Genomic DNA, 13878 nt, shown 5'->3' on the forward strand with positions numbered 1-13878 from the left:
CAACAGGATGGAGGATGGAATAGAAAGGGAGAGGACCAGAGTCAGGGTAGCAGTCAGAAGGCAGTTGCAGTTGAAGAGGCAGAGACTGAGGGGGAGCTGGACTAGGACAGTAGGGTGGAGAGTTGGAAGTGTGTCATTACGAGAGGTTTAGGGGTAGAATTGGAGGGCTTAGAACTGGGTAAAGATACGGAGCTTGGAGGGAGGGAAAAAGCCAGGCTTTTCCTGTTTCTGGCTTGGAGAATTGGGAAGAAAGACTGCCAGGCATGGAGGCTGAGAACTGAGGAGCAGGGACAAATTGAGGAGTCTGCTTGGGGCTTTTTCATCCAGGAGATGTTCAATAGACAAATACATATCTGGGTCTGGCACTCAGGGAAGATGCTGAGTATTACCAGCTTATGCGTGTAGTTAAAACTGTGGATTTGAATGAGAGGCAGCATTCAGAATGTGAAAAGAAAAGAGAACTGCAGAGAGAATTCAGGGAAACATGAGTAGGTAAGGGCAGGTTGAGAAAGGGAAGTCTGAGAAGGAGCGAGGGTAAGAACACTTTCTAGGAGACAGGGATCCTCAAAGCCAAGGAAGAAGGAGCAGTGGAGGGCCACAGGGCTGGGGCAGAGCCCACGTTGCATCAGAGTGAACTCCAAGAAGTCTGCCTTGCAGAGACGTAGAATGAGAACTAGATTTTGAGAAATAAATATCAAAGAGCTCTGCTGGCATATTTCTCAATTTAGGAAGGGAGATGTGTATTCCAGAGACTTTGGAGCTCTGGGGTGAAAAATTCTCAATTTTTATTTGCTATTATTGTATATGATGATACATAAGAATAGGATATTACTGATGTGAGCTTATCAACAAAAAAGTGTGCAATGCTTTAAATATCAGTAAGGGTTTTTAAAAAACAAAACAAAAACAATTCTGAGGGCAGCCATTACAGTCTGCAAATTATTTGGGCAGAGTCGATTCAGAGCATGGGCCTGAATTCCTGTCCCAGCCCTTAATGATTAGCTGAGTGGACACCTGGAAACGTTTTTTTTTTTTTTTAACCTTTCTGAGTTTTACTTCCTTCTTTTAGTAAAGGAAAGAGGGTCTTTTAATAGTTAAGTTAGTTAACATATGGAACATGTTAGAGATACTCAGCAAATGCTAATCTGTATCACTCTAATTATCCTCTCTGATCACATCAGGTTAGGTACAATGCTATCGTCACGAATCTCCAAGTCACTGGCCGATGTGCATGAATATAGTTTCATGTGCCTGTAAACCTTACTTTTATTTAAACACAACATAGCAACCCCTCAAAAATTAGCTTATGGAGGTAGGTCCATGGGAATGAAATAGATTACAATAATGATAACCCTTAACTATGGGGTGGAGTGAAAATCCTGTTACACACCATACATGAGTCAAATGCCACCCCTCAGCATTTGAACCCTGATGAAAGGCTGATGGCATTCACATGGTTAGCCTTAGCCTAAAATTTAGATATTAGTGCTGTCAGGGGACCAGAGTTCCCTCTGTATCCTAATTTTTTTTTATCAAATAGTTAAAAAATAAGACACATAAATTACAATCATGGATCATGTGTTTGTTTAAGATAAAGAGGAAGATAAAACTTCTAAGGAAAAACGGGGAAATAATAGAGTAAAGCTGAGAGCAAGAATAAGATTACATTCCTTTTTTCAGGCCTCTTTTCAGAGTCTTAGTGTAATGTATTTGCTGCTGAAAATATAGGATTAGCAATGAAGTAACAGATTGGCACATAGAAAGAAGGGGAAGTTTAGAGATAGTGGTGTCATTAGAAGCAAAGAATTGGATAGTCACAACTGGCAGCCTGTGTGTGCACTCCAGCCTATCGATAGACTTGTTTGGTATACATAGTGATTTTATAAACATTTGAATCAGATGCTGACATTGAAATTTCAGATTTTACATTGAAAACACTTGTTTTGTGGGCTTCGCTTGGAAAACCTGAGTGTCTAAAAGTATCATGCCTGGTGGCAACACAGACCTATAGCCCAGTGGAGGGACAAGCCTTCTTCCCTCTCTTGCTCTGGCTGCCAGGCACCTGGCAGAGAATAAAGGGATGTGTTACAAGAGTAGAACAGAGAATTGTACACTTTAAATGAGCTACTTTCTATTGATAAGATCTGGGACATGGCAGAAAGTGTCCAAGCTTCTTGTTTTGTGACAATCCTCCATGCACACTTGGGATTCTATCTTACTTTTTATAGAATGGACTTCACAAAATCACTTCTGTTTACATACAAATGCTTATTTGCTCATGTTATTTTCTCTGTAAACAGTCTTTTTCATCTTGATACAGACCCTCCTAGATAGGTGTTGATCAATGTCAAAAATACCTTGAAACTGATACTTAAAAATATGTACTTTCCCACCTGATGACTTAGGTATAAAGTTCTATGCTGTATTTTATTTTGTTATTTGGAAAATATTTTCTATCCTCTGTGATACTGAGGCAAGTCATGAATCCAGAATTGTAGAGCAAAATTTTACACGTTATAGTCTTTTTTTTAACTTAAAAAAACTCTTGAAATTAATACATAGGCAAGTATATATCTCATGCATATATAGTTCAATGTATTTTCTACAAACTGTACACACCTATATAGTCAACATCCAGATCAAGGAAAAGCACAGTGTCAGCTCCCTAGAAGCACCTCTTCAATCCCCTCTCATCTGCCACCCACTCCAGGGTGACCACTTGGCCAACTTCTGATTGCAATCTCTATAGTTTTTAAAGCAATACAATATATTCATTTCTTAAGGAAACTGAAACCTTTTGAGAAACATTTAGTTTCTTAGTATTTCCCCTAAGAAATGTAAAAACTATCGCCCTGGTGTAGACCAAAGACTGCGGAGAAGGCAGTGGCACCCCACTCCAGTACTCTTGCCTGGAAAATCCCATGGATGGAAGCGCCTGGTAGGCTGCAGTCCATGGGGTCACTAAGAGTCGGACACGACTGAGTGACTTCACTTTCACTTTTCACTTTCATGCATTGGAGAAGGAGATGGCAACCCACTCCAGTTTTCTTGCCTGGAGAATCCCAGGGACGGGGGAACCTGGTGGGCTGCTGTCCATGGGGTCGCACAGAGTCAGACACGACTAAAGCGACTTAGCAGCAGCAGCAGCAGACCAAAGACTGCAGGTCCCCTCGCTGTGTCTGACCAATGAAGCAAGGGTTCTTTTGTGGGAGCCAGGCCCAGTCATTTCTTCACTGTGGTCCTAGCACAAAGATGATTTCCCGTAATCACTCCAGAATACCTCTTTACATCTAATGTGGTTCTGGTGACAAGAATGTATTTAAACTTTATCCTTTCTTTTTATAAAATGACAGTATTCTGCCAATCTCTCCTAAATTGTTTCAGTTTGAAGGTAAGTGCTGTATGTGATTTAAAGTAGTTGTCCAGATATGTATAGATTAATTTTAAACGTGCTTAAGTAAGTGCAAAGTGCTACAATTAATGATATGATTTCAATCGCAAATGCATTTTCTAAGCGCTTTCTCAAACTTAGAAGATGATATAGTTCCAACAGTTCTTCATTGTTATAGATTTACATAAAGTTAATGAGTAAAATTGTATTGGGTTGGCCCAAAAGTTCTTTTGGTTTTTAAGGTATAAATAAAAGACACATTTTTCTTTTTCACCAAGAACTTTACTGAATAATGTGTTCACCGATTTGTTCCACTACCTTCTGCCATTTTCCAGGCAACTTAATAATTCCATCTTCCCCAATTTTTGTATCTTTTTGAGCAAAAAACTGTTCTAGGTGCCTTAGGGAATTGAACTTTTTCCATTAAGAGAATTTTGTAAAGACCAAAAGGGCATCTGAAGGTGCAATGTCTGGTGAATACAGTGGATGAATCAGAACTTCCCAGCCAAGCTGAACAGTTTTTGTGTGGTCATCAAAGAAATATGTGGTCTTGCATTATCCTGATAGAAGATTATGCATTCTCTGTTGACTGATTCCAGACAGTTTTCCTAGAGTACTGCTTTCAATTGGTCTAATTGAGAGCAGTGCTTGTTGGAATTAATCATTCAGTTTTCCAGAAGGAGCTCATAATGGAGGACTCCCTTCCAATCCCACCACATACACAACATCACTTTCTTTGAATGAAAATCAGCCTTTGGTGTGGTTGGTGGTCTCTTCCATTCCACATTATCGTACAGTATCCACTTTTAATTGCTTACAGTTTGTTTTAAAAACAGAATGTTTTTGTTTTTCATTGAGAACTGGATGCAGAAATAGTTAAGAAGGTGTTTTTTTTTCCACTTAGTGCCACCCAAACATCAAAGCAATGAACATAACCAAATGGGTGCAAGTGATTTTCAACATTTGATTTGATTATTTTGAGTATGTCAGCTATCTCTCACATGGTATAACACTGATTCTTTTCAATTTTTTGATTTGATCACTATCAACTTCAACTGGTCTGCCTGACTGGGGAGCATCATCCAGCAAGAAATCTCCAGCATGAAACTTCGGAAGCCACTTTTGACACATTCAATCAATCACTTCTCCATACGCTTCTCCATACCTTCTCCATATACTGCACAGATCTTTTTTTTTACATTTCTGTTGTATTTTTACCTTTCTTGAAATAATACAGCATAATATGTTGCTTTTTTCTTCCATCTTCAATATCAAAATGGCTACACAAAAATTCACCAATTTTGATAAGTTTTTTAATGTATGCTGATATGACAGCCATCACAATACAATCTAACAAAATTGTTTTGAATGAAGTTAAAGACAACTAAGTGCTACTAGAGCCATCTTATGGGGAAAAAAAGAGCCTTTTGGCCAACCCAATAGTTTATTATAAAAAAAAGCAAGATGTCTTGCTTCTAAAATCAGGTAAAACTCCATGTTTCTTTTCATAATAGCATGATATCCTATGGTTACATTAATACCTTAGTAGACTAGCACAGTTACAATTGACCCAGCTCCTAGATTATCCAAACTGTCCAAGAAATGGGGACTTTGATGGAACACAGCTTACTGCCCCTCCCTTTGGGAGATAAGTGGGCAGAGTCTGAAGTTCTCTGTCTCAAGAGTTCTATTCCTTTCTAGTTGGCCTTCAGATAATGTACATTTATAAATACATCTAAGTCTTAACTCTAGTAATCTTGTTTCCCATTCTCTTCCAAGGTGAAGTGATCTCTGATTATTTCATTTACTGTCACGTGCATTTGGCTAGCCATAATATGTAAGTCACTTAGAGGGGAAAGCATGCAGAAGAAGAAGAAAGCTTTAGGGATCCTTGGTAAAGAGTAGCTACCTTGTCATGAACCCTACCCAACCTAAACATGTAGCACATCCTTCAGTTTAACTCTCTACCCTGTTGCCTTCTCCTGTATTCCCCTCCTGAGTGCACTACCTCATGACCTTGATTAACTGAAATTAAGGCCTCCCACAATAACTTCTGAAACTCTTTCTTACAATCTCAAGGCTTCACTTCTGGATTGCTTGTCCTCAGTGGGAGTGCTATCAGGCCATACCCTTAGTGCTACTGGCCTGAGGATGCCACTTATATGTGTAACTGAGGTGTGAAATACATTCTTTCCCTAGCTTGAACTCTCACAATTAAAAAAAGGTGAGTTAATTAGTAGAGACATTCTTTTCTAACCACCCAATAAAGATTCTGTTGGCTATCAGGCTTCTCCTTAGCCAAATAGCCACTAGGAAGGTGACCATGAGCAGCTAGTTACAGTGTTGAAGGGATATAAAGGACCTATATGGTCTCAGGCAAATATGGCTAAGGTGAACTTTGTGAAAACATTCTTCAAAGGAGTGAATGGCACAGATTACTTACTGTGTCACCGGTTTTAGGGGCCATTGTGCCTTTAGCAAAGTGCATAAATAAAAAGCGTAGGTAAAAATGTCCAGTAAAGAGTCCTGTCTCTTAATGACAATAAATAAGCAGTTTTGTATCCAAAACATGAAATGGCAAAAAATATAATCAATATAGAATAAAGGGTAAAACTAATATTTTCTTCCTTTAATGAGCATTACATAATTTATTATCAGTCTACCAAGTCCATAGACAGGCTATTTTATAATTTAGATTAACTGGACAGGAGCCAGATGGACAAAGTTCTGCCTCTGTTTGGTTTTCCATCTGCTTCAAATAACCAAGAAAAAACCACTTAAACTGCCTATGTCCCTTTATCTTTTTCCCAGAATGTAAGTAATTATAGTTACCTCTCTCTTGGGTACTGGTGGATTGTACTTCTGAAGTGATTTTAAATCCCTATGTTTTGGGAAATGAACATAGTATATACATATGATTATGTTATAATGCTACAGTAGCTAGAAAGCTTTTGAACTTCTCTAATATTTAAAAGCATTCTTTTGAGACAGCCCAGAAAGCATTTTGTTTTTCCATTTTAACCTTACCGTAGGTGCAGAAAAGAACTTCGGGAACCTTAGTCATTGAAAATATTGAAATAGAGTAACTAACATGTATAAAATCCTTGGTAATATAGTAACTTGATATGGGACATGGATTATTCAGTATTTTACTTCTTTGACTTTCATATTTGAATTCATAGTCTGTGTTTTCTTTGAAATGGTATAAATTATTATGACAGCAATATCACATCTCTTATTTTTTTAAAAAAGAAAATTTTAACTCTTCCTTGATTATCAATTTTGTCATAGGATCATGAACTTTTCAAAAATGAAGACCTGGTTGAGGAAACTGACAAATATACAGAAGGCAAGAAGAAAGATACAGAAGACAATAAAAGTGTTCCTAAAGACAATCACAGTGACACTGACAACTCTGTTAAAAAGGTATTGACAGCCGTTAAAAATGTATGATGATATGTGCTTAAATCCTGAGATCCTGCTCAAGAAAAAGCTTATAGGTCTCCTGGTTTCCGCAGAGGGCAGATTCCAACTTCCATGGAGAATAGAAATACTTCTGTGAATGACTTTGTTCATATACTGTAGGACAAAACTTACGCAGATGTATGAATCAGGCACCCTTTTTTTCTCTCTGGCATTCTTTCCACACTTCTTGGTAGCATTCTGTTGTTCAGATGAGTGAAAGTAAAGTAATATGGGCCAGTATAGTACACTCTTGAGAAATTAACCAAGAGATTCAGCACCAAGTCCTTGAAATGGTAAAATTACAACATGAGCAGCCCAATACTAGTGGCAGAAATGGGATGTGTATGTGCACACATACATGTGTATTTTTACATGGCCATGGACAAATGAAAGTTGTTCACAGCAGTGTTTGAGGTTGTGATTGGTTCTGCACAGATGTGGTCTGGGAGAAAGTATTTATAGGAGGAATGGAAGGAGGCCTCCGTGAGGAAAAGAAAGTAATCCTGAAAGTGGAGCTAGAGATGCTGAAACAATCTCTTCCAATTGGCAGATTTCCCTGAGTGACCCTGCTAGGAGACAGGTGGTAGGTTTGAAATCATTCATTTTCTAGCACTACTCTGGATTCATTTCAGAGGTATGGAATTCAGAAACCCAAACCAAATGATACTGTATTGATTCATTTTCATTTCATTTTTTAGATCAGTTGCAAAGAGCTCTGAGTTAATCATGCCATCTCATTAATGAAACACTACCATCACTTGTCTGTGTGAGGCTCTTCTCTCTTTATTTAAATTGATTCCCTTTGAACCCCACATTCCCCTTTTCCTTAACATAGACAACCATTGAAACATGCTTTCCTTTTATTTGAATGTGTACTTGTAAAACATACATTGTTTTGTATGTATGTATTTTTAACTTACGAAATGGTATTGTGCTCTAGAGGTCATTCTCTCCCTTACTTCCTTCTTTTTCCAAGACTCCTTTCACTGAGGGAAAAATATATTCTAGCAGTTATTGTTTTCTTTCAGAATAAGGGGAAAATTCTGTTTTATAAGGAATATTTATGAGTTCCAGTTATGGTGGTCCCTGAAATTATTTAGCTTGCTGCTGCTGCTGCTGCTAAGTCGCTTCAGTCGTGTCTGACTCTGTACGACCCCATAGATGGCAGCCCACCAGGATCCCCCATCCCTGGGATTCTCCAGGCAAGAACACTGGAGTGGGTTGCCATTTCCTTCTCCAATGCATGAAAGTGAAAAGTGAAAATGAAGTCGCTCAGTCATGTCCGACTCTTCGCGACCCCATGGACTGCAGCCTACCAGGCTCCTCTGTCCATGGGATTTTCCAGGCAAGAGTACTGGAGTGGGGTGCCATCGCCTTCTCTGATTATTTAGCATAGAATTCATTAAATTCCAATTTGACATTATAAAATGTTGAGCTAATTCATATACCAATGTTCCTGAATCTTCTTTGAGTAGAATTCTTGAATATACAGTTCTTGTTAATCATACAGTTTTATGCTAGCGAAGGATATTAGCAATTATCTAAGGTAAGAGTCCAGCAAAGAGAAGTAATTGTCACACGTTTATGTTATTAGCTAGAGACCGACTCTAGAACTCTCCTTAAAACTAAGACTAGGTTTTCTAGCCCAGCACAAATGTTTTTTATTATATTGTTTCTTTATTGTTTATAGGATGAAAAAGTCAACCGAGAGGAACGAGCCATTCATGAATACAATGAAAATCCAAAAGGTGTGAGCATGTTTGACTTCGAAAGCATACTTTTAAAAAGGCTAGATACATAGCATACTATGTTCTTATGTACCTACAGATATATATATATATACTGTGCTGTGTAACTAAGCAGATAGCTTACACACATATATTCTATTGTACACTTTTTATTGTCACATGACCCTCATAAGCTATGAAATATGTGGCACAGTATTACGTGTTCTCATTGATCACCACCATAGCTTCTTTACATGGAAATATTCCCATCGCTCATGGCTGCTCGTGTGTCAGTGTTAAGTGATTTAGAACAGCCTTTTTACTACTTGTTTTTTTTCAATCAGTACTATGAGGTTGGGCATTTGTCCCAGATCCTCATTTATATGTCTGGTGAGCCCTGCCAGACCCTGTCACCAATGTCCATGCTGGCCTAGAGCCACAGCAGGCCATCCAGTTATTTCCCCCAGAGCCTAGACCTGAGTCTTTGATGGTACCACAGGCGTTTCAGAGGAATCCTTTCCCAAGCCTCGCTGCTGGTGTCAGAGAACAGGTGCCGCAGAACAGAAGAGACTGTGACTGCCCTTGAGACCTGCAGTGTCTACACCCAAAGCACTGGTGTTTTTGCTCTATGAGCCCTGTGTTGTTTTCCACGCCGTAACATCACAGTGTACTTTTGCTGCAATGTCATTACAAATAACTCTCCATAGTAGATCTCATCTGAATTTAAGCAAAAGAAAGAATAGTTCCCTTAATACTTTTTTCCTTCTAACTTCTGCAGAAAGATAGTAAGTTTTAGAATATTTTAAGTAAAATGTTAAAATATTTGTCATTGCTAAGTATTCTACACCCTATAACCTAAAATGTTAAAAAATTAAATTTAAGATTTAGGCTGTTGATCATATAAAATTAGAAGGATGCACATGCTTCATGAGTATACTTGCAAGATCATTATTCAGCTATGTAACATGGGTTAATTTGAAACACCAAAAAATATAACATGTCCATTTGGGTACAGATAATTTCATTGCAACTAAGTTTATTATTTTAAAAGGTACTTTATATTTTACTTTATACCTTCCTTAACACTTATAGTTATCTTTGCTATATTTGGGTACTGATCATCTAAACATTTACAGCATTGGTTAGGTCATTCTGATAATTTTGCCTTAACTTTTCAAGAAATAGGCAGTTGTCCACTACTCTTTAGTATTACCCCATAATTCATGGTTGATAGTGTTTCACAGAAAGCAGCAGGACTTTTCTTTTTTTCATTAGTTAGAAAAAAATATTTCATAATATATCCTATCAGGAAATATGTGTGATCGTGCAAAGAGTAGCTCTTCAGAAATCCTGGAAGATAGCGAATCAACACCAACTAAAGACTTAGAAAACTCGAAGGTAAGTGAAATGAATTTTTCATTTAGTGTTAAGGTCAAAGTATTGAATTGCTTCTTCTACTTTTATATAATGATCCGCATAATATAACTCCCTTAATATGAGTTTTGGTGGCCCAAGAACCCTGGTGGCTCAGAGGTTAAAGCGTCTGCCTCTAATACGGGAGACCTGGGTTCAATCCCTGGGTCGGGAAGATCCCCTGGAGAAGGAAATGGCAACCCACTCCAGTATTCTTGCCTGGAGAATCCCATGGACGGAGGAGCCTGGTGGGCTGCAGTCCATGGGGTCGCAAAGAGTCGGACATGACTGAGCGACTTAACTAAGAACATGTGATAAATTCCAGGTGATGATGTTTCACGTTTTTAACGTGCCTATTTACTTATTGGACATTATGATTCAAGATTATGATTCAAGTTGCTCTGCCAAAATGTAATAGCATGTTCCTTTCAATCATCCCATGCATACTGATTTATCATACAGGAAAAGATACGTTAAAGAACTCCATTGCTTAATTATAAGAGTATACTATCCTGAGAGTCTAGAAGAGAGTAAGGCTAAGTAAGACAAGAAATAGGATGGATTAAAAAAATTGATGATTGTGCTTAGAAGACAACATGCTATTTCAGTGTCTCCTGACTGATACTTGTTTTGGAGTTTTTGCAAGTTTGATCGATAACGTTTCTTCTTCTTGGAAGTAAACTAGTCTTTCCACTTGAAGAAGAACTTTATTTAATCATGAGACCACATTTCCAGGTAAAAGTGTTAGAAGGAAACATGGAAGACAAGAAAAATGAAAAGCTTTGTTAAATTCTTATTCAACCTTAGATCTCAGCTTAAATGTCATTTCCACAGAGGCCTTTTGTGACCAACAGCACTTATATAAATTATGTCTCATTATTATTCTCTTACATAGTACCCTTTTTCTTATACTTTTTAGTTTTTGTCACAGTTTGCAATTACATAGCCATTTGTATATTTGTTTACTTTATGTCTCTGTCTCCCCACTGGCCTTCAGCTCCATGGGGACAGAAACTATTTTCTGTTTCGCTTTCTAGTGGCACACATCACAGTTCCTGGTATATGACAAATGCTCAGTAAATATTTTTGGTTGACAGTGAATTGTAAAATGTAAGGGGGTAAGAAAGAGGAAAGAATGAAAGTAAAGCCAGGAGCCATCCTTAGGGTAGTAAACAGTCGTCTTTTGCCATCTTTGTGGGTAATATGCCACTCTGAAATTTCTTTCAAAATTACTTCAGAAATGTCAACAGTTATTTTAGCCCAAATATCCATATTGTTATCTTTTACTAAAAATTTCTTCATGACTATTTTTATCTTTCTAAAAGTATCTTACAAGTCTGGATTACTGTACCTAAAGATGTCTTTGACCTGGCTCAAAGGACACTTCAGAATTATTATCCTTTTTAGAATCATAATGAGCATTGCTAGAACATTTCATCAGGATTTAGGAACTTTCTAGATTTTCTGTCTAGTAGAACAGAACATTTAACAGATACTCCACCACTACACTTTGTAGCTTTCCTGTGAAAACTTTTTTTAAATATAAAGAGCTCAGAGAGAGAGTCTGGCAAAGAAAATCAAATATGAGGAAGAAGGATGAAAAGTAAAGGAATCAGGAGACATGAGAATCCAAGGAGAAGAAACGTGAAACAAAGCAGCAGAAAAAGAAAATAACTGAAACACACCTCTGACCAAATGAAAATGCTTATTCTAGAACACGTGGTCGAGTTTAGGGAACGTTTCAGCCTCTCCAGTCTTCAGCATTGTCGGTAGATGGTAGCATTTGAATACACGGGCCAGGGGAGGCCTGAGCCAGAAAAGGAATGCCGTGTGGCAGGCACCTGTAACAGCAGGCCAAGTAGGGAGCCCCGCCGGCCCACGTGACAAAGGGGAGGCAGGGCCAGGACACAGTCCAGGCTGAACAGTTCAGTCTCAAGCTTTGATTCTGCTTAGTTTCTCATTTATACCTAATGGAAAAATATAATTCAGTAAATACATGTGTCCTTGGCTAAATAAAAGAAACAAAAAGTAATGAAAATTATATTTTTAAAAGTCAAGCAGTAATAAATATACTTCCAACTTAAAGAATAGGTTGTTATTCTATATATTTTAAAAAGGTAATAGATGATTTGGATGAGATTTTTTCCAGTCCTTCCCACATGATATATTTTAATTTATAATGTCTCTAACCTATTTATACCATCTAAGCCAAACAAATCAAGCTGTTTTTAAAACTTGGGAAATAAATGATGCATTAACTCATATCAAAATAATTATGTGTTTGAAATTTTACATCCCTTCCCTTAATTAGACAGCCACTCCAAAGATAATCTAAAAACAAACAAAAAAAGAAATAATTACACCCTTGGTGTCTGCAAGACAAAATTCACCATTGAATTTTGTTTTGATGATTTTAAATGTTTCTGATAGCCAGTTTAGGACCCATGATTTTAATTGGTGGCAGAGATTTTTGATGATTGTTATATCTGGAAATTGCCAGATACTGCTTTTCCAAATTGTAGCAAATTTGGATCCACAGTTAGCCACTAAGAAAAATGTGTTATTGGCTTAATTTCCACCTAAGTAAGCTAATGAAAAAAGCAGGAAGCTTCTTAGCCATTAATAATAATTTCTTCCCATCATGAAATTAGTTTATTTATGTATTTATTTAGCATACATTTACTGGAAGCCTCTTATGTGCCAGGCACAAGGCTGAAAGCTGCAGATATACAGAGGTTAAAAAACCACTGCTGTCCCTCAGAAACTAGCTAGAACATGGCAGATTCCTGGATAATTCCCCATACCAGTGCAGAGTCAATTGATTTCTTATTCATTGTCATGACCATAAATACAAGAAGCTGACATGAGAATTTCTCCACCAAAAATTATGTATGTGGGGTCTTAGCTTTCCTGATGGCTTCCTTTTCTCTGATACTATGCTTTATTCACCATGGCAGCACAAGTCAGCACGTTTGCCCCAAGTACACAGCTTTACTGTGTTGTGAAGAAAAGCTTAGATCAATTACACTACAGTTTCCTGCTGCTATCAGTTTTCTCAGGCTTAATACATGAGAGGATCTCTTTCATACCCAACCAATAATTACTCCCCTGCTTTTTAAAAATAGCTTTATTTAGATATAATTGACCTAAAATGAACTATGCATTTTTGAAGTATGTAGTATGATTAACTTTAACATAATGTACACCCATAAAAGCATAATCACAATCAAGAGTGTGAACAGTGCCATTATGAGCAGACGGTTCTTTGTGCCTCTTTGTAATCTCTGTCTACACCCCACATCCCCCTGCCATACTCAGCAAATCACTGATAACTGTTTTGAGATTCATCCATGCATGTATCAATAGTTTATTCCTTTATATTGCTGAGTGGTGTTCCATTTTGAGTTAATTTCTTATTGTGGTAAAGGTATGGATTGAAGTTCTATTTTTTTTTAAATTTTTGTATATGGACAATTATTCTAGCATCATCTGTTGAAAAAAAGAATCCTATCCCTTCTCTACTGAATTGCCTTCATACCTTTTTCAGAAAGCAATTGATTTTTTATGTATGAACCGATTTCTGGACTCTGTATTCTGTTCCTTTGATCTGTTTATCTTGTGCCAGTACCACACTGTCTGGATGACTATAGATTAATGTAAGTCTTGAAATCAGAAAGTTAGTCCTCCAATTTTGTGCCTTTTCAGACATATTTTGGCTATTCTAGACCTTTTGTACTTAAACATGTGAATTTTTACAATCAGTTTGTCAATGACTGAAAACAAAATGCCTGCTGAGATTTTGATTTGAAATTGTTTTTGAATCTATAGATAAATTTGGGGAGAATTAATATTTCAACAATATTAAGTCTCCTAATTCATGAA

The 13878-nt window shown here is 37.3% G+C and overlaps 1 protein-coding gene across 4 annotated transcripts in view; it reads left to right on the forward strand.

The window, feature by feature from the left end:
• RPGR (retinitis pigmentosa GTPase regulator) overlaps positions 1-13878 on the forward strand; it is a 69158-nt gene that overhangs the window by 39590 nt on the left and 15690 nt on the right. For all 4 annotated transcript variants that reach the window (XM_040266310.1, XM_040266311.1, XM_040266312.1 and 1 more), the window contains 3 exons: positions 6683-6817; positions 8547-8604; positions 9893-9981. In XM_040266310.1, the coding sequence (XP_040122244.1) occupies positions 6683-6817; positions 8547-8604; positions 9893-9981 (282 nt within the window). The remainder of the gene's footprint in view (positions 1-6682; positions 6818-8546; positions 8605-9892; positions 9982-13878) is intronic.

Source organism: Oryx dammah, unplaced genomic scaffold (assembly GCF_014754425.2).
Source record: "Oryx dammah isolate SB20612 unplaced genomic scaffold, SCBI_Odam_1.1 HiC_scaffold_23, whole genome shotgun sequence".
NCBI lineage: Eukaryota > Metazoa > Chordata > Mammalia > Artiodactyla > Bovidae > Oryx > Oryx dammah.